The sequence below is a fragment of the Barbus barbus genome, assembly GCF_936440315.1.
Source record: "Barbus barbus genome assembly, chromosome: 48".
NCBI lineage: Eukaryota > Metazoa > Chordata > Actinopteri > Cypriniformes > Cyprinidae > Barbus > Barbus barbus.
The window spans coordinates 7,462,324-7,481,663 of NC_136726.1; the positions used below are offsets into that span (position 1 = coordinate 7,462,324).

At 40.1% G+C, this 19,340-nt stretch overlaps 1 protein-coding gene across 1 annotated transcript; it reads left to right on the forward strand.

Annotated features, from left to right (window-relative positions):
• Positions 1-4,409: 4,409 nt before the first annotated feature.
• LOC306866594 (NACHT, LRR and PYD domains-containing protein 1 homolog) lies at positions 4,410-18,812 on the forward strand (the record flags this gene model as incomplete). The annotated part of the gene is made up of 13 exons (XM_079411851.1): positions 4,410-4,425; positions 6,589-8,251; positions 8,372-8,452; positions 10,854-10,976; positions 15,078-15,236; positions 15,552-15,607; positions 16,009-16,034; positions 16,109-16,185; positions 16,867-17,084; positions 17,175-17,431; positions 17,730-17,846; positions 18,021-18,168; positions 18,538-18,812. 13 exons carry the CDS (start codon positions 4,410-4,412, stop codon positions 18,810-18,812), a joined length of 3,216 nt encoding a protein of 1,071 aa, XP_079267977.1.
• Positions 18,813-19,340: the final 528 nt, after the last annotated feature.

Consider the following 19,340-nt stretch of genomic DNA (forward strand, 5'->3'; position numbering starts at 1 on the left):
TGAATTCTATATTAACAGAAAAATGGAGTGTATGATTTTGTATATTTGAAGTGAAAATGAAAATTTGAATTGTAAAGAACTTACGTTTATTTTATTAGGAAAACACCATATGCATAAGAAGTGCACTGTTAAAAAATTATGTAAAAAACGGCCATATTCTGAGAGTAACATCCTATTTTTTCATTACAACAGTAAAAAAACAATGCATTCTGGGTAATATTTGTTGTTTTCGAGAAAGAAGACTTCTGCAGTCCTGTGAAGTAAAAATGCTCAGAGTCGACACTCAGAGGCTGTGTTTCAAATCACACCCTACACCCTCATTCAGGTTTCCTCTCATAGGTCACTTCAATGCTGCGGTGACGTCACCGATGTCTTGGGGCGACATGTGCGACCCGAACCGGGAGGAAAGTGATGCGCTGGAGTTTTCTCTATCTCGCTCACTCTCCCCAGTCGAGTGCAAGAGATCAGCGAAAACTTTGCCGTGGATTTCGCCACCATTATTGACATGGCGGGCCGTGGTTATGCAACGATGCCGCTGGTGGAAGAGACTTTGGCTGAACATCTCGCGCTAAACTCGGCCGCGGCTTGGAAGTCTCGCCCCCTCCTCTCGTCGAAACCGTGTCGAGTCACATCTAGCCTCATCGGGAAATCTTACTCGGCTGCAGGTCAGGTGGCGGCCACGCTCCACTGGATGGCACTGCTTCAAGCCTAGCAGGCGGAGCTATTGAAGGAGCTCGACGACGGAGAAGGCATCACACCGGAAGCTGTGAAGGAACTGCGGCGGGCTACGGACTTGGCACTACGTGCCACCAAGCACACCGCTCGAGCAGTCGGCTCGAGCAGTCGGGGATGGTGATGGTTGAGCGCCACCTGTGGCTCAACCTCACCGACATAAAGGAAAAGGACAAATCTTTTCTTGTGGATGCCCCGATCTCCAAGGATGGACTGTTATTATTATGCTTTCCGCCAGCAGGCCCAGGGAGTTAGAGCGACGTAAAGATTGGGGTCCTAGGTCTTATCCACCGGCTCACCAACGCCAGCGGAAAAGACTAGACCTGAGCTCGATGGCGAAAACCTCTCGTCCTCACGCTCCTAATGGCAGTTCCTGATCCTTCTGCTGTTCCTCGGGGACTGTGCCCTCCACTAGAGAGCGCTGCTGGACCACTAAAGTGTATCCAACCCTCTCACTGCAAGTCCCCAGGCTCAAACATTGACTGTCTCGCTGCAGAACGCGCCTCGAGCAGCATTAGAGCGAGCCACCACTCCGAGCGCCCCCTCAGACAATCTGCGTGCTTCAGCCTTCAGGGTTCGAGGGATGGTCCAAGGGTTTGGCAAGGACGGCCTGTTTATGACGGCCCACAAAGCTGCCACAAAACTGCTAGCAGCGGGGCCCAATATGCATCCTGTTGGAATGAATCCTGCCGTAAACACGTTTCAGGACCCAATACAACAAAACACAGCGACCTTAACACATGCAGTTCTCGTTCTTACGGATGCCACGGGCTTTCCGTGCTCGGAAATTCTAACGCATGTGGACACATCACAGCTGCAGACGGAGGTCTTGAGGCCATTAAAGGATTTTAGAGCAGCGTGGGAACGCCTGCCCGACATTTCACAATGGGTATTACGCGCAATTCATTACGGATACACCATTCAGTTTCGAAAAGGCCAGCCTCTTTTCTGTGTAATTATTCCCACGATCGTAAGTTCAAAAGAAACCACAGTGCTGCAACAAGAGGTGTCATCTCTGTTGAGGAAAGGGATTATAGAAGAAGTACACCCCTCTCAGATAGAGTCAGGTTTTTACAGCCAATATTTTGTTGTGCCCAAAAAAGGTGGCGGCTTACGACCAATACTGGATTTACGCCGTTTGAATTTTGCACTCAGAACGAGCAAATTCAAGATGTTGACTGTAAAATCTATTCTGTCTCAGGTTCAACCAAATGACTGGTTTGTCACGATCGATCTGAAGGATGCATACTTTCATATTCAGATCATCAAGAGACAGGAAGTTCCTCAGATTCGCTTTAGAGGACAAAGTGTATCAATACCGTGTTCTTCCTTTCGGGTTAGCCCTGGCTCTACAAACCTTCACGAAATGCATGGACGCAGTTCTGGCCCCGTTGCGGCTCCAGGGTGTTCGTGTGCTAAATTACCTGGACGATTGGCTCTCAAGTTAAAGACCTGGACATCGTCCAGGTTTCTCCGAGAAGGAGTTCGATTGGGGGCATGTTTTCGACGCGAGACTGTCACGACGGACGCGTCATTGACAGGTTGGGGGGCTGTTTGTCAAGGACGCCCTGCCCACGGAACATGGACGGAGGCACAGCGAGGGTGGCACATAAACAGATTGGAGCTGCTAGCGGTCTTTCTAGCTCTCCAACATTTTTCAAGACTGCTGAACGGCCGTCATGTGTTAGCCAGGACGGACAACACAACGGTTGTGTCTTATTTGAATCACCAAGGAGGATTACGCTCTCGCCCCCTATGCAGGCTGGCGAGGAAGGTCCTTCTGTAGACTCAGGACAGGTTTCTGTCGATCCGAGCGGTTCACGTTCTGGGGCGCCTCAACTTCAGAGCTGACATGCTCTCGAGACAGAGCCTGGAGGAAGTGGAATGGAGTCTGCACCCTCAAACGGTGAGCTGCATTTGACGAGTGTTTGGGGTAGCGGAAGTGGACTTCGCGTCGAGCATGACTACACATTGCCCGCTATGGTTCTCCCCATCCACCCCATCACCCCTGGGACTGGATGCTCTAGCCCACGAATAGCCCAGAACCAGTTTGTATGCCTTTCCTCCGATTTGGCTAATTCCAGCGGTGCTGTCCAGAATACGGGTGGACAGTGTGGAGTGACTGGAAGCAATTGGAGCAGAGTTAATTTCCATGGTAGTATAACAGTAACATACTGTAAAAATGAAGAGCTGTAAATTAATTGTTAATTTATGTCAGTAAATTACTTTTATTTAATGGCACAATTCACGGCAATTAGTTGCCAGGAATTTCCTGTAAAATTACAATACATTTTTAACAGTGTGGGTCAGCGTAGACCAAATTGTTCAAATTGTGCATTTTATAAATGACTAAATTATATGTAAATCTCTTGGAACAAACAAAAAACAAACAAACAAAAAAATGTAATTTTCTTCCTTTTTTCTCTTTTCTTTTTTCTCTGGCAGCGAATGCTAATTTGATCATGTGAATATGTAAGACCTCTTGTTCTTGTGGCATTCATTGAATTACTAAAGCATTAAAAAAAGAAGGTTAGCAAGGTTAGTTTTAATTTTGTTTATACATTTAAATGATTATATTTAAGGCTTGGCTTTAAAAGCAATGTTCAACAAAATAAAAAAAGAACGAATATTTCTTTCTAAATAGGCTACCGAATGATAGCGACATTTTGAAATTACTGTTATTGTACATAAAATATATATTAACTGAATATATCTGTTGCGAGAGACCAGACTGGGTTGGATCCGTTTGCAGCTTTTATTTAGAATAGTCAAACGAGCAGAGTAAATCACCAGCAAACTTGAACAATAGAGACAAGGCAGAGACAGAGTCTAAAAACAGGCAGAAGGTCGAGGCAGGCAGCGAGAATCAAGAGTCCAGTAGACAATCCAAAGTCGGGGCAGGCAGAGAACAATCAGCAACGGTAAACAGCCCAAGGGTCTGTACAAAACAAACACGGGTAATGACACTCAGAAATGACAGCCGGGGCGAGATCCAGACTTCGCAGTGTGGTGCTGTGTGTGACTGGCTTATATGTGTGTGTGTTAATGAGGTGCAGGTGTGTGGAGTGCAATCAGTCCCTGGTATGAGGCATGATGGGAAATGGAGTTCATGAGAAAGTTAATATTCGGGCGACGGCTCCCTCTGGTGGTGCGAGGGAGGCGGCACAGGAACCTCTTCCGTAACAATATTATACTAATTGAAAATATTTTATATTTCATATTATAATATAACTGAATCTGACTGAGACATCAGACGATTTCGTTTACTCTAAGTTTAAAAGTAGGCTAACTAAAGGGCCACCAACAAGTGTACCAAGTTTTATGCTTTTATTAAAAAAAAGTGAACATTTCATCTCAAATTTTGCAGAAATGCATCCCTTACGAAAATTAACCATGGTTTTATAGGCTATAGTAAATTTATAGTAACTTTTTTTTTTTTGTCTTATTGATTAGGCTACCATTTAACTTTCAGTTTCGATTGCTCTTTGTCGGATCACGTTACATATAGCCTTTTACTGTTTCACGAGTCGGGAAGTCTTTTGCACGTTTTTAGAGATTGACAAAAGAAACTGGCAAAATTGGTTTAATTCCTCGGAATTAATGTCTCACTGTACTGCAGTATGAACTCCGGGACAGTATTCAAATAGTTTAAAATACAGGATAGTCGATCAATCACGATGGCGGAGCCTGATAGTGAGTGAACTATTTATTTAGGCCTTATTTATCAAGCGAAATCCACCAACAATAGTATTTCAATACGTGTTCCTATAAAGGATAACCGAAATTGTATTATAATATTGAATATTGTACAATATTGTTGTTTCCGTTCGTTTCGTCATTTAAGTTTGATGTTTTTCATTTCTTTTGCTTCTTGCTCGGGAAGGGCCACGTCCACGTAATAATAGCTCATAGTGACAGAGCGGATCTACAAAATCATTTAAAATCATTGGCAAGATTAACAAAATGCATAACACCTATAACTATCTATTAACTACATAAGTAGATGCTAAATGTTTCATGAGCTTTGATAAGAATATAATAAATATAATATAATATAAAAATCTATCTATCTATCTATCTATCTATCTATCTATCTATCTATCTATCTATCTATCTATCTATCTATCTCAGTGTTTTAAAAGGACTTCAAATCATGAGGTCTCTACCAGAATAATAAGTGTTGGGGACTAAACTTTTTCTACTAAATCAACATCAGATCAAATTGTATGTGTCCTTAATCCAGCTGACATGATCTCTAACCAGTTCTTTTCAATCAGGGCCAGACACAACGATGGAACCTCACTCACCTGTACGTATAGTAAGTGACAAGAAATGTCCCGTAATGTGTGTTTGTTATAATAAGACCATGGTGCACTAAGAAGGACATGAAAGCTCTTTATTTTCACTTAATGTTGTGTGCATCTGTTTACTTCATGTCCATGAACTGCTCAAACACTCATTATTTCTCTCTTTATTAAGTGGCGAGTTTACGCAATGTCTACAGACATAAGACTCCCCGTACACCAAGGTAGGATAATATTCTGACTTTATAATGTGAGAGCTTTACTTTGATTGCTGATGAACATTGTAATTAGCTGCTGTGTTTGTGTCTGCATGAAGGATCTCAGTGTTTTAAAAGGACTTCAAATCATGAGGTCTCTACCAGAATAATAAGCTTTGTGCACTGATTCTAAATCAATATCAGATCAAATTGTACTTGTGTCCTTATTCCAACTGACATGAGCTCTAACCAATTTTTTTTCTCAATCAGGGGCAGACACAACGATACAACATCAGTCATATGTAAGTGATGAGAAATTTTCTATAATGTGTGTTTGTTATATTGAGACCGTGGTGAACTAAAAAGGACTAGAATTTTTTTTATTTTCAACTAATACGTGCATCTGTTTACTTCATATCCAACTGTTAACACTCATCATTCTCTCTTTATTAAGTGGCACAATCTGGAAATGTCTAGGCAGCATTATGTAGAATTGCAAGGTAGGCTCATATTCTTTCTATAAAATATGATATCTCTACTTTGATTGCTGATGAACAGTACAATTTGTTGCTGTGTTTGTGTCTGCATAAAGAAATTCACGTGTCTTAAAATGACTTAATTTTATGAGGTCTCTACCAGAATAATAAGTATTGCTCACTAAACTGCACTACTACTACTGTACGCTACTAAATCAACATCAGAGCAAATTGTACTTGTGTCCTTAATCCAGCTGACATGATCTCTAACCATTTCTTTTCCAATCAGGGCCAGACACAACAATGGAACCTCACTCACCTGTACGTATAGTAAGTGACAAGAATAAGTGTGTTTGTTATAATAAGATTAATATAACACTCATCATTCTCTCGTTATCAAGCGGTCCATTTACTCAGTGTTTAGGAGGCCCTATTTGACTCAAAGATTCCAAAATAGAGACCCAGGTAGGCTCATGTTCTGACTGTTCAAAATGAGAGTTCTACTTTGATTGGTCTTGAAATAAATCACCAACTGAATATCTTCAAAACACTGTAAGAGTTTAGATCGATCATTTAAAGGCTGATAAGCGGTGGTGATATAGTGAACTGTTTTCGTTTTTGAGACAGAAGTGTAATTTGAATCTTGACAGATCTTACATCGATGGTCATATTTATTTAGAGGTACTGAATCAGAAGATGCAGGTTATTTAGTAATTCAGTGCAATAAGATTCTGTAACTTCAGCTTGGTTTAAAAGGATTGTCTGTTCTGCTGTCTGTTAAACAACACTTTTCATATCAGGGTGACTGCATTATGTATTGTCAATTGAGTTTAACATTTTCTATTGTGAGGCTAAATAATGTTTTATGTTTTCCTCTAGCATGGCAGAAGATGGTATGTGAGTATAAGAAGTCAGTCGACTGGAAGGATAGGCATCAGAATGAGAGGAGTTTCCCCTCTGGTGAAAGAATATCACTGGCTGCCCTCTACACTGAACCTGTGATTATTCAGAAAAATAAAAAAGGCGGTTTTCGGAATATCAGTTTGGAGGAGTTGTTTAATAAGTCAAATATACATCTGTATTATCCTACTATCATTCTCCAAGGAAATTCTGGTAGTGGAAAATCTATCATAGCGCAAAAGATTATGTTGGACTGGGCATCTGAAAAACATTACCTTAAAGACTTTGATCTGGCTTTCAGTCTGAGGTACGAAGAGGTGAAGTGCATTTCTGAGGAGATGAACTTGATTGAGCTCCTGAGCTGGAATTGTAGTTTAACGTCAGATCAGATCTCAAAGATGTTACAAGACTCGGCACAGAGAGTGCTCCTCATCATTGACGGACTTGATGATCTTGATGAGCTTAGATTCATGTGTGATGAATTTTGCATATCATCCGAATTCCAGAAAGCCACACCTGAGGTCATTGTTTGTTCCTTGCTTCGTCAAAAAATCCTGCCCAGATCTGTCTTGCTCATCACTACTAGAACTGAGGTCCCACAGGGCATGTTACTTACAGGACAAAAACGTTTCTCTAGGGTTGTAGGTTTCTCTGAGAAGGGGGTGGAGGAGTACTTCCAGAAGTTCTTCCAGAATGAGGAACTCTTCAGGAGAGCCTATGAATGTGTGAGAGCAAATGAAACTCTCATGACAGCTTGCTCCATCCCAGTAATCTGCTGGATCATCTGCACGGTCATGCGAGAGAGGTTCATTGATGGTGCAGATGTGACGAGTGGACTGGAAACCACCAGCTCTGTCTACGTTGACTTTGTGTCCACTCTACTGGAGCATCACTGCCAGGGTTTGAGTCAGTCTGTCCCGAACCTGCTGAGGAGTCTGGGTCAACTGGCAGAGAGAGGGATGCTGGAACAACAAGTGCTGTTTGAGGAGAAAAGTGTTCATGAAACAATGTCAGACCCTGCTGGCAATCCATTCCTGTGTGAGTTCCTCTTTAAGAGAAGAATCAGCCGGGAGACAATGTTCAGTTTCATGCATCACAGCTTTCAGGAGTTCTTCACTGCTCTCTACTATGTCCTTCTGGATGAAGAAGAGTCAAAGAAGAACGTGAGAGAGCTGCTTCATACTGTAGAGAGAAGATGGGCTTTGTCCTGTTGGTCCGATAGAGAGGCAAATTTAGAAATAAGCAATTCAAAGCTGCTGCAGCCTGTGATTCTGTTTCTCTGTGGTCTCTGTAAAAAAGAATGGATCTCCTCATTCTTTGAAAAGCACAACATGGCTGTCTCTGTCAACATAGAAACCCAGCTTATGGAATGGATCAATCACTGTTCACAGAGATATCAAAATGAACACATGCTGTTCATTCTCCATTGTCTCTATGAGATCCATGAGAAGAGCTTTGTTGGGAAAGTTTTGGAACATTTGCATTCTATAGATCTGTCAAACATTCTGCTGAAAAATACAGACTGCTGGATGTTGCGGTTTTGTTTTCAGAACTGTGTTAACATTGGCAAAGTGAGACTCAATGTAACATCTGACAATCTGAAGATTCTTCAGTCTACACTGTACAGCTGTGAAGAGTTGTGGTGAGCAACGATCAGACTCTCTACATGTTTGAGACTTTAGCATTGCTCTTGAATTTATACCTAATGTACTATACTATTATTATATCAGATATCTGAATGTTAATATGTTCTCTTTTAAAGGTTGAAAGTGGACCACATTACAGATGATACAGGGGATTTGATCTCAGCTCTTGGTGAAGGAAAGATTGTGAAAGAACTGATGTAATGGATATTTAATTCTAAACTTAGTCATATCTATTACTTCTATGGACTCATGCATGGTGCACAGCCAACACATTTCCACTAAAATGGTATTTTTAGATCAAGCAAAGTATATTCAAAGAGTCTTCTATTTGAAATGATTGATCAAATTCTTTAACCTTTCAGTGCCATTGTCACTTAACTGGATCATCAGGTCTTAAACTCCATATTGATCTCTCGTTACCTGTTATTTATCAGAAAATAAGAAATTACACATAATGATGGGGACAAAAACTACAACCCGAATTCCAGAAATGTTGGGACATTCTGTTTTTTTTTTTTATTTAAAGAATTTCAAATCACATGAGCCAATATTTTATTCACAATAGAACATAGATAACACACCAAATGCTTAAACTGAGAAATGTTATGCACAAAATGAGCTCATTTCAAATTTGATGCCTGCTACAGGTTTTAAAATAGTTGGGACGGGGGCATGTTTACCATGGTGTAGCATCTCCTCTTCTTTTCGAAACAGTTTGAAGACGTCTGGGCATCGAGGTTATGAGTTTCTGGAGTTTTTGTTGGAATCTGGTCCCATTCTTGCCTGATATAGGTTTCTAGCTGCTGAAGAGTTTGTGGTCGTCTTTGACGTATTTTTCGTTTAATGATGTGCCAAATGTTCTCTATAGGTGAAAGATATGGACTGCAGGCAGGCCAATTCAGCACCCGGACTCTTTTACTACGAAGCCATGCTGTTGTAATAGCTGCAGTATGTGGTTTTGCATTGTCCTACTGAAATATACAAGGCCTTACCTGAAATAGACGTTATCTGGAGGGGAGCATATGTTGCTCTAAATCCTTTATATACCTTCCAAAACATGCAAACTGCCCATACCGTATGCAGTTTTGCACCCCATACCATCAGAGATGCTGGCTTTTGAACTGAAAGCTGATAACACGCTGGAAGGTCTCCCTCCTTTAGCCCGGAGGACATGGCGTCCATGATTTCCAACAAGAATGTCAAATTTGGACTCGTCTGACCATAGAACACTTTTCCACTTTGAAACAGTCCATTTTAAATGAGCCTTGGCCCACAGGACACGAAGGCGCTTCTGGACTATGCTCACATATGGCTTCATTTTTGCATGATAGAGCTTTAGTTGGCATCTGCATATGGCACAGCGGATTGTGTTTCTGGAAGTATTCCTGGGCCCATTTAGTAATGTCAATCACAATATCATGCCGATGAGTGATGCAGTCTCATCTGAGTGCCTGAAGACCATGGGCTTCCAACAAAGCTCTTCAGCCTTGTCCTTTACGCACAGAGATTTCTCCAGTTTCTCTGAATCTTTTGATGATGTTATGCAATGTAGATGATGAGATTTGCAAAGCCTTTGCAACATGATGTTGAGGAACATTGTTTTTAAAGTATTCCACAATCTTTTTACGCATTTCACAGATTGGAGAGCCTTTGCCCATCTTTACTTCTGAGAGACTCTGCCTCTCTAAGACATCTCTTTTATTGCTAGTCATGTTACAGACCTGATGTCAGTTATCTTGATTAGTTGCTAGATGTTCTCCCAGCTGAATCATTCAAAATTCAAAATTTCTTCGTTTTTCAGCCCTTTGTTGCCCCCAAATTTTTCAAATTTGAAATTAGCTCATTTAGTGGATAAAAGTGTAAAATTTCTCAGTTTAAACATTTGTTATGTTCTTTATGTTCTATTGTGAATAAAATATGGGCTCATGTGATTTGAAAGTCTTTTAGTTTTCATTTTATTCAAATTGTAAAATGTCCCAACATTTCCGGTATTCGGATTGTATTGTAATTAGCTTATACTATTATATGGTTAAATATCGGATTACTGTGTCAATGAATCCAACTTCAGTTTCAGACAATTCACCCCACATTTGACATGCAGCCACAGTAACGTTAACTCTAATTTTTCATAGGTAATATAGTATTATACATATAAGAAAGGTTTTAGTCAAAGACTTGTTAGCTTCTCTTCTCAGCTGTAGCTGAATGAAATGACAGCTTTCTGCCTCATACGAAAATAGATATAATTTACAGCCATTTCCAGAAAGTCTTGTTTTCATATAATATCATAAGAAAAAATACTTTTTTCACTAGATTTTACTGACTTGATAGAGACAAAGTGCAGAAGTCACCATGCAAAGAGTCCATTACTTGTACAGTAAAATAATGAATTTATTGTAATTGACAGAATACTGGATCAAAAAGCTTCAAAAGCATCTCTCAAAAAAAGGATCAAAAGCTTGATTATTACATCAATTAATGATGAAGATGTCACGTAAGAAACTTTGATCATAAAAAAATGACTGTTTAATTTTTGTTACTAACATAAAATTAAAGTCTCTAAATTTTACTTTTTTAGGCTCTGTTTTCGGCTTTTAGTTTCCAGCTCAAAAACGAGACAGTCATTGTTAATCTCAGAATTAACGCTCACCTGTTCACGGCCAGAGATTTCCACTGTCAACTGGAGAATCTTTTCCTGCAGAAACTCCAGAGATTACCCAGGTCTGTAAAAAAGAGAGTGTGAATTGTGCAAGTATGAATTACCTGCATATTTTTTAGCTTCCTCTCTACTAATAAAATCAGATTCATAAAGAGCTATATTGTCAGGTATGTTTACACATAGCGCAGTGCTAAGTAGTGCTGACCAGATGGCAACAGTTCAAAGAGGAAGTGGCCTGGGTGTGAGGGGTCCAGAATGATTTTGCCAACTCTTTTAGGGTGTACTCACACTAGGAGATCTGAACCGTGCCCGACCCCAAAGCCCAGTTCGTTTGACTAATGTGATCACTCTATTTAGCCATCCCTGGCTCACTTAGGGCAGTCGTGGCCTAGTGGATAGAGAGTTGAACCTGAAGGTTGAGTCTCAGGTCTGGCAGGGATTGTAGGTGGGGGAGTGAATAACCAACACTCTCTCCACCCTCAATACCACGACTGAGGTGAGACCCTTGAGTAAGGCACCAAACCCCCGACTGCTCCCTGGGCGCTGCAGCAATGGCTGCCCACTGCTCTGGGTGTATGTTCACTACTGTGTGTACACTTGGATGGGTTAAATGCAGAGCACAAATTCTGAGTATGGGTCACCATACTTGGCCACACACCACTTCCCTTTCCTCTTTCCTTTTCCCCTTGGAAGAGGTAAGCCAGGGCATGGTTCAGTTGGGCTCGGGTGAGGTTCGCATGTATTGTGAGCGCTAACAGCACCTAAGCGTGGAACTGGAAAAGTGCAGCACGATTGCAAGTGCAGCCACGCCACAACAGCTTGAGGATGTCTACACCAGACGCGAGAAAACGACTGTCGCAAATCATTTGAACTTGTTGTCAGTATACGTCATAAATAGAACGAGGCGTCGAATAGATTTGTTGCGTCATGCCGCTGTACCAACGAAACATGTTACATACCAGATTGTGCTACCAAAAATATATTTGCATTATTTTAAAGGGGTCATCGGATGCTAAATTCACTTTTACATGTTGTTTGAACATAAATGTGTGTTGGCAGTGTGTGTACACATCTACCCTATTACGATAAAAATCCACCCAGTGACTTTTATTTAATCCCTAAAAATGATATCCCCTTTTTCAAATCAGGCCGTTCTCAGCTTCTTGTCTGTGTGATGTCACACGGACGAAGACCGCTCCCACAATAGTTGATTGACATGTCCATCTTACCTTAGACCCGCCCTGAGTGAGGTGACAAGGGTCAAGGGTGCATTGTTTAGAAGCCAGAGCAGGGACATAGACAGGAATGTCTCTGAATAAGTGATTAAATGCTTTAAGTTTGAAGGTTTTAATTTTTATCTAGTTTGAAGTTTAAAGTAGTTTTAAAGTTTTTTGAAGACAATACCATTAATCAGAAAAATAGACAGACAGATAGATAGATAGATTGCCAGGGTGTTGCTATGTGGTTGCTAAAGTACCCGGGGTGGTTGCTAAGGTACTTGGGGTGGTTGTTAGGGTGTTGCTATGCAGTTGCTAGGGTATCCGGGGTGGTTGCTAAGGTGTTGCCATGCATTTGCTAAGGTACCTGGGGTGGTTGCTATGGTGTTGCTAGGCGGTTGCTAGGATAACTGGGGTGGTTGCTAGGGTGTTGCTATGTGTTTGCTAGGGTACCTGGGTTGGTTGCTAAGGTGTTGCTATGCAGTTGCTAAGGTACCCAGAGTGGTTGCTAGGGCGTTGTTATGCGGTTTCTATGGTACTTGGGGTGGTTACTAAGGTGTTGCTAGGTGGCTGCTATGGTACCCGGAGTGGTTGCTAGGTGGTTGCTATGGTACCCAGGGTGGTTGCTAAGGTGCTGCTAGGTGGCTGATTGCCAGTATGAATGAAATAAACCAACCCCCATGTCTCTATTACGTTCAGATTTGAAGATATGCCTGTGTGGGTTTGGGTTGCTAAGGTGCTCAAAAGTGGAGTTTTGCAAGTTTAGCAAGTTTCTAAAGTAAACAGTCTCTCAGAGCACGGCTTGTCACCCCACAGAAGAGAGGTGCGGGATCAGCAGAACTCAGTAGCATTTAAAGCAATATGCAAAACGGGTTACGTTACTTTTGCGTTACTTTTTATATATGAGTAGGGCTACATTTGTATTGTTTAACATATTTAATTATTGCAGTTTGCGTCATATTCTGAGTTTGCATTTGACTGTTTTAATTCATTTTGATGAATACTAAATCAGTTTTTTGCGAGTGGGATGAATTAATGCACATTCACATTTAGTCTAGAACTACAGTAACAGCATGTTCACACAGCGCACTGTCAGTCAATAAATGGGAAAAAAGTAACTGGCGTTACTTTTTTGAAAAAGTAACTCAGATATTTTCTTGTAAATTAAAAAGTAATGCGTTACTTTACTAGTTACTTGAAAAAAGTAATATTATTACGTAACTCGCGTTACTTGTAATGCGTTACCCCCAACACTGTAGGGTAGGTTTAGGGTAGGGGTAATTGTGGACATTTAAAAAGCTTCAAACCACATGAATAAGATGCTGGTAGCACAATCTGATGGGTAGCATTTGTGCTACCTATCTGTTTAATGGGAGGTAGCAGAATCTGAGCCGGTAGCACAAATCGTCAGAACACCACAACCAATGTAGAAAGCAGAAATGATTATAATGGGTTTTAGTATTTTGTCCCTTCACGCCGCGCCGCACCACTCGCATCTGGTGTAGTGTTGAAGACGGTGAGAGTGGCAAAAGCGATAAATCTGTTAAGCAATATATTATGAGAGGGCCGTGTGTCACCGCGCCCCACACGACTCAAAATAATAAACCACAAAGTTTACAGGTGGATGCTGCACATGGTGGTGGTTGAGGAGAGACCCCCTCATATGTTTTTAAATGGATTTGGGTGTACAGCAATACACAATAAAGCACTTTATAAATGCCTCATTCATTCATTCATTCATTCATTCATTGATAATGATGTAAGCATGCTCCAGCCATGTGAGTGCAGGCCAGTGGAAGAGTGGGGAGGGGGGACAATTGCACTCGGGCTCTGTTCAAGGCAACCGTGCCTAGTGTGAGTACACCCTTACTCACTCTGGATGAGTACACTTCTTGGAGAGTGGGGAGGGTTGCTCAGCAGACCGGACAATCTGCTGCATTCTTCTAAGGTCAGATTTGGTAGCTGAGCTGAACCAGGCCATTATAGAAGTGCAGAAAAAACACCACAACTCAGCTCCAGGTTGTAGTGATTGCACCAGACAGCCAGCTCTTTAACCTCCTGTCTGTAACAGACTCGTCTCTCTATCCTGGATGAGGCCGATAAGTGTGGTGTCATCTGCAAACTTCAGGAGCTTGGCAGAGGGGTCTTTAGATGTGCAGTCATTGGTGTGTCTAGGAGAACAGCAGTGGGGAGAGGACGCGTCCCTGAGGAGCTCCAGTGCTGATCATGCGGGTGTGCTGGATGAGAATTTTCCTAGATTTACTAGGTGTTACCTGTTTGACAGGAAGCTGGTGATTCACTGACAGATGGAGGTGGGCACTGAGAGCTGAGTTAATTTGGATAGGAGGAGGTTTGGGTCGATAGTGTTGAAGGCCGAGCTGCAGTTCAAAAACCAGGATCCTCACATAAGTCCCTGATTTATCCAGATGCTGCAGGATGAAGTGCAGTCCCGTGTTGACTGCATTATCCACAGAACTGTTTGCTCTGTAAGCAAAATGAAGAGGATCCCGTAAGGGTCCAGTGATGTCCTTCAGATAAGCCAGCACCAGTCTTTCAAATGACCTCATGACCACAGATGTTAAAACCACAGGTCTGTAGTCGTTTAGTCCAGTAATTTTGGGATGGGGATGATGGTGGAGCGTTTGAAGCAGGAAGGGACCTCGCACAGCTCCAGTGATCTGTTGAAGATCTGTGAAAAGATGTGGGCCAGCTGGTCAGCACAGGTTTTGGGGTTGCTGGAGGTGTTAATGTATCCATGGAGAGAAGTTCAGAATGGTTGTGAGATAGGGTTTTTCAAACCTGCAATAAAATGCATTCAAATCATCTTGCCAATTGTTGATAGTGTACAGTATGTTATTATAATACTATATATTAATATGTGAACACTATATACTTTATGTTATAATATTTACACAGGGGTGCAAATAACATATGCCTTTTTTATAGCCCTGAAGTTTCATCAGCAGAAAGGCTTTTCCTGCTGGATGTCCTGCACTCTGTGTCTGGTTTAAAGAAAGTTAATGTGCAGATAGACAAATTTACCATCGGATGGATTCCCACAATCCTCTCGCTTCTCAAGGACTTTCCCAGTCTGAACGAACTCAGGTAAGAAAAAAGATCTGATCTTTTAAGCATGTGCTATATGGATTTGTATATTTTTGTGAATATTAAAATTATTGTTAACTTGTTTTCAGAAACATATGTAGCTAAATGTTTTTTTCCCCCATGCCAGGATAAATTCCACAGTTGCATTTATTCCATTTGATATAAAACAGTATCTGAGGGAATCACTGACACAAACAGGTTGGAAACTGACTGAGTAAGTATGTATAAAATATATATTAAAATATATTAATAAAATTTATGTCTTTGAAAATACAGTTTTTCACAGTAATCAGTGGTCAATGTTTTCACCTCTAGCTGGAGGAAGTCAGTGCTGATTGAGCGAGACAGGAAGAGTTTCAAAGAGAGCAAAAGTAAGCAAATAAATCGATTTTCTGTGGAATGGCTTGCAGAAAACAGATATCAGTGAAATATTGCATCTGTGACAGCCTTAGACTCTGTAAACTAAAAAGAAAGCTGTGGTCACAGACAGATGCGTTGTTTAGTCAATCAGAAGACTTTCAGGCACTTTATGCCTGTCAGTCATTTGGTAAAGACTGTATTTTTGTTAACATTAACTATTAAATTGAAGGCCTGTTAAGTTCAATCTAACTTGGTGCTTGGCAAGTATTAATTTTGTCTTTATTATTATATACTTCCTCAGTTTTATATTAAATGGCTTGGTTTTTAGCCAGTAACAAATGGCTTAATGCAATATACAGTAGCTTAATAACAAACTCAGATGTCTAATGATTTGTGTCTTACTCTCGATTAGGAGCTGAATCATCTTCAGGACACTCAGTAAGTTGCAACTGTCATGTATTCTTTCTGTCATCATGTTCAGAATAAGAGGATCGTTCTTTTCTTTACTTCAGTGCTCAGGTGATACAGAAGTATTCACACCTGAATGTGTTCAGCAAGATGTTGAGGACAAACACACGACTATATACAGGTATGAAACACTTATGCTTTTTGTAAGAAAGTAAGGTGTTAAATTTCTGAGCTTAAATGTTCAAATGAATTAAAATATGTCTATTATCATAACAGCATTTGTGCTATCACATCCTCACATACAATTGCTGTATTATTATCTTTCCAATAAACATTTATTTTATCCAGCATTTGTTAACCTTTGCATATATTCATATCTGTTTGTTCCATTTGTGTTGCCTTTGTATTTTCATTTTATTATTTTAAATATTTTGCTTCAGTAGTCTAACCCCCGGTTCCACAGACAAGGCTTAAGCTTAGTCCTAGACTAAAATGTAAGTCTGAGCTGTTTCAACTGAAATAAACTTGCACTGACTGATCTTAAAATATATCAGTGCCTTGTCTCAAGATGCACCCCAGTAATGTTTTTTTTTCTAAGCATGTTTATAAAAATTACTTAAACTATGGCCTAATCCTGGCTTAGTCTAAACCCTGACTGTGAAACCGGGCCTAAACGTTTTGCCTGGGAAATTGATGTTGTTATTTGGATTTGTTTGCAAGAATTTTTCCAAAATCCTAATTCAAACTTCCCGTTTTATTTTATTTTATTTGTATTTTTTAGCATTATCCACAGTATTATCACATAATAAATCGATATGCAGGCCATTATGATTTAATAACATGAAAATATCCTGTCTTTCAGGTTTGTGTGTCCACATGCTGGTCAGTTTCGTTGCAGTCTGACCAGTCTTGTGTTTGTGATGGAGGGTGAAGGAGAGGCGCTGTATAGAGTTGTCTCATGGGATCCTCGTCTGTTAGTTGGTTATGATCAGATGAAACCTGCAGGACCCTTGTACAGCATTGACTGTTTTAACGGTTCAATCTCAGGACTGCACCTTCCTCACTGTGAAATATTCTCTGGTAGGTTTATTTCTACATACATTATTTGGAAAACTTGTTGAACATCTGTATACGAACTTATATTAAAATACGTTTCTGTGTGTTTTGCAGAGGAAAATAAAGACAGTTTGGCTGTAGCACATTTCACTGGCGGTAATGTAGAAATAATGAAGCCTCTCCAAGTGAATGAAACTCATGTGATGATTGACATCAGAGATCTCTCCCTATTTGGGCTTTTGAAAAGGATGATCTTTACTCCTTCCCCTGTCGCTGCCCAAGTGCTTCTCTTTCTTCGACCAATAACTGCGAGACTGAGAGAAAACATACTGGATGTCCATTTGCTCCCGTTGAATGTTCCACTGCCAGAGGTGTCGGTATCTTGTATTAACACACTCTGATGCATATCAAATAGCCATAGTTTCTCTATTGAGAGACAAACATTACAAAACTGCTTTGGAACATATAGAAGATGCATACTTTAAATGACTGTATTGTTAATATATGGGTAATTGCTTTCTGTATTAGACAGTGTAAAAGGGAAATCCCACTACTATTTAGCCTAGTACCTATTTGAGGATGTGTTTTTTTTTTTTTTTTTTTTACCATTTTACCTCTGTTGCTTCTGGCTTTCATATCTAAAATCTGACAGATCTTTTCTCCCTTAAGGTCAAGGACCAGCACACAGAGTATACACACATTAAAACCAGTTCAAAGTGCTCTCTCACCCCGGGATCAGAATATAGTCTGTGTTGTGAACCAAAGGAATCTACAGTGCAGCCTGAGGTAACGTCGTATAATGTCAGCAATATATTCTCAGTTAGATTTCTACTTAAAGTGACTGAAGAGTAGATGCTTTCCCTTTCTAGTTGTTTTGAGCATATTTTGCACCATGAGTAATTTGTGTAATAGATTAATATCAGCGATTTTTAGTCTCTCACCTTCATTTTGCTTTTTCAGACTGAGAGGTTTGAGTGTAATTTTGGTCCAAACTTTCATGCCACATTTGAAGTGTTTGTAAATGTTGACACCGAGGAGATCAGACTGAGTCTTTCAGATGAAACTGAAGGAAAGGAAGTATGGGTTCCACGACGAATCCTTCTCATAGGTAATGAATGAATTACAGATGTTGCTAGCATTATAACTTTTTAACACTCGTTACAAAAATAAAAATTATATGAAAGATTGAAACAATCTACACTGTAAAAAAATGATTTTTTGAAAACTATTGGAGTCTTTCTACTTTAAAAGTGTCATGTATTATACTTAAATTTGACTGTGATTGTATACATAAATTAAAGTCGATTTTTCAGTGATCAAATGTCTTTAATAAATAACATTAGGAAAAGATGCAGACCCTCCTCCTCACAAAAGACTCTCAGGTATGAATTTAAAGATATACAGTATTTCAATTAGTCGTTTATTCTTTCTATCAAACAAAATCCCTTCTGGAATGTAACTTTTTTTTTTTAATCAGAACGTGGATTTGTGAAAAAACACAGAGATGAACTCATTCAGAGAGTTTCATCGGTGATGACTATTGCTGACGGTTTGAGGACCAAAGACATGATTCCATGTGAAACGTACAGTAAAGTTCATGATGCAGAACCACGACAGGAGAAAATGAGACTCTTGTTGGATGTTCTTGACTCTGGGGGAGCTGCTGCAGAAGCAGAATTCTACAGACTGCTGAAGAAGGAGCAACGTTGTCTAGTAGATGAACTGGAGTCTGGAACCGGTGGACCACAGTAATGCTGAGAAGAGAGGAACGTCAGTCAGTTTGAGACATATAATGGCACCAAGTGCTTCTTTATACATAAATAAAGACCCAGATGCTTATTTTCTTCATTTAGTACAAGATTTACAAATTATTTGGCTGGTTTGAACTCCACAAGTAAAACCTTGAGCATAATTTAAGAATGATCCAAAGGACATCTGACCATCTGCACAATGCTTATATAACTGTGAAATACAGAATGTTATGTTTTAACATAAAATTATCAATTTCTTTGTTTTCAAAATTCTTAAACTCTGTATGCACATTTACATTTTAGATTTAATTCGAATCCCTGTATTTGGTCACTTTATACAGTAATAGCCTATGCTTATGGTTTACTTTGTGTAAGCCACTATTAGACTGTCAGTCCACATCCCACTGTCCCAATTCATAGGCTGTGCCCTTTTTTATTGACCATAACAAAATATACATCAGTATACAAACAATCTACATAAAACATAACAGAGTGTACAAACCATTGATTCATCAATCATATTTGTGAA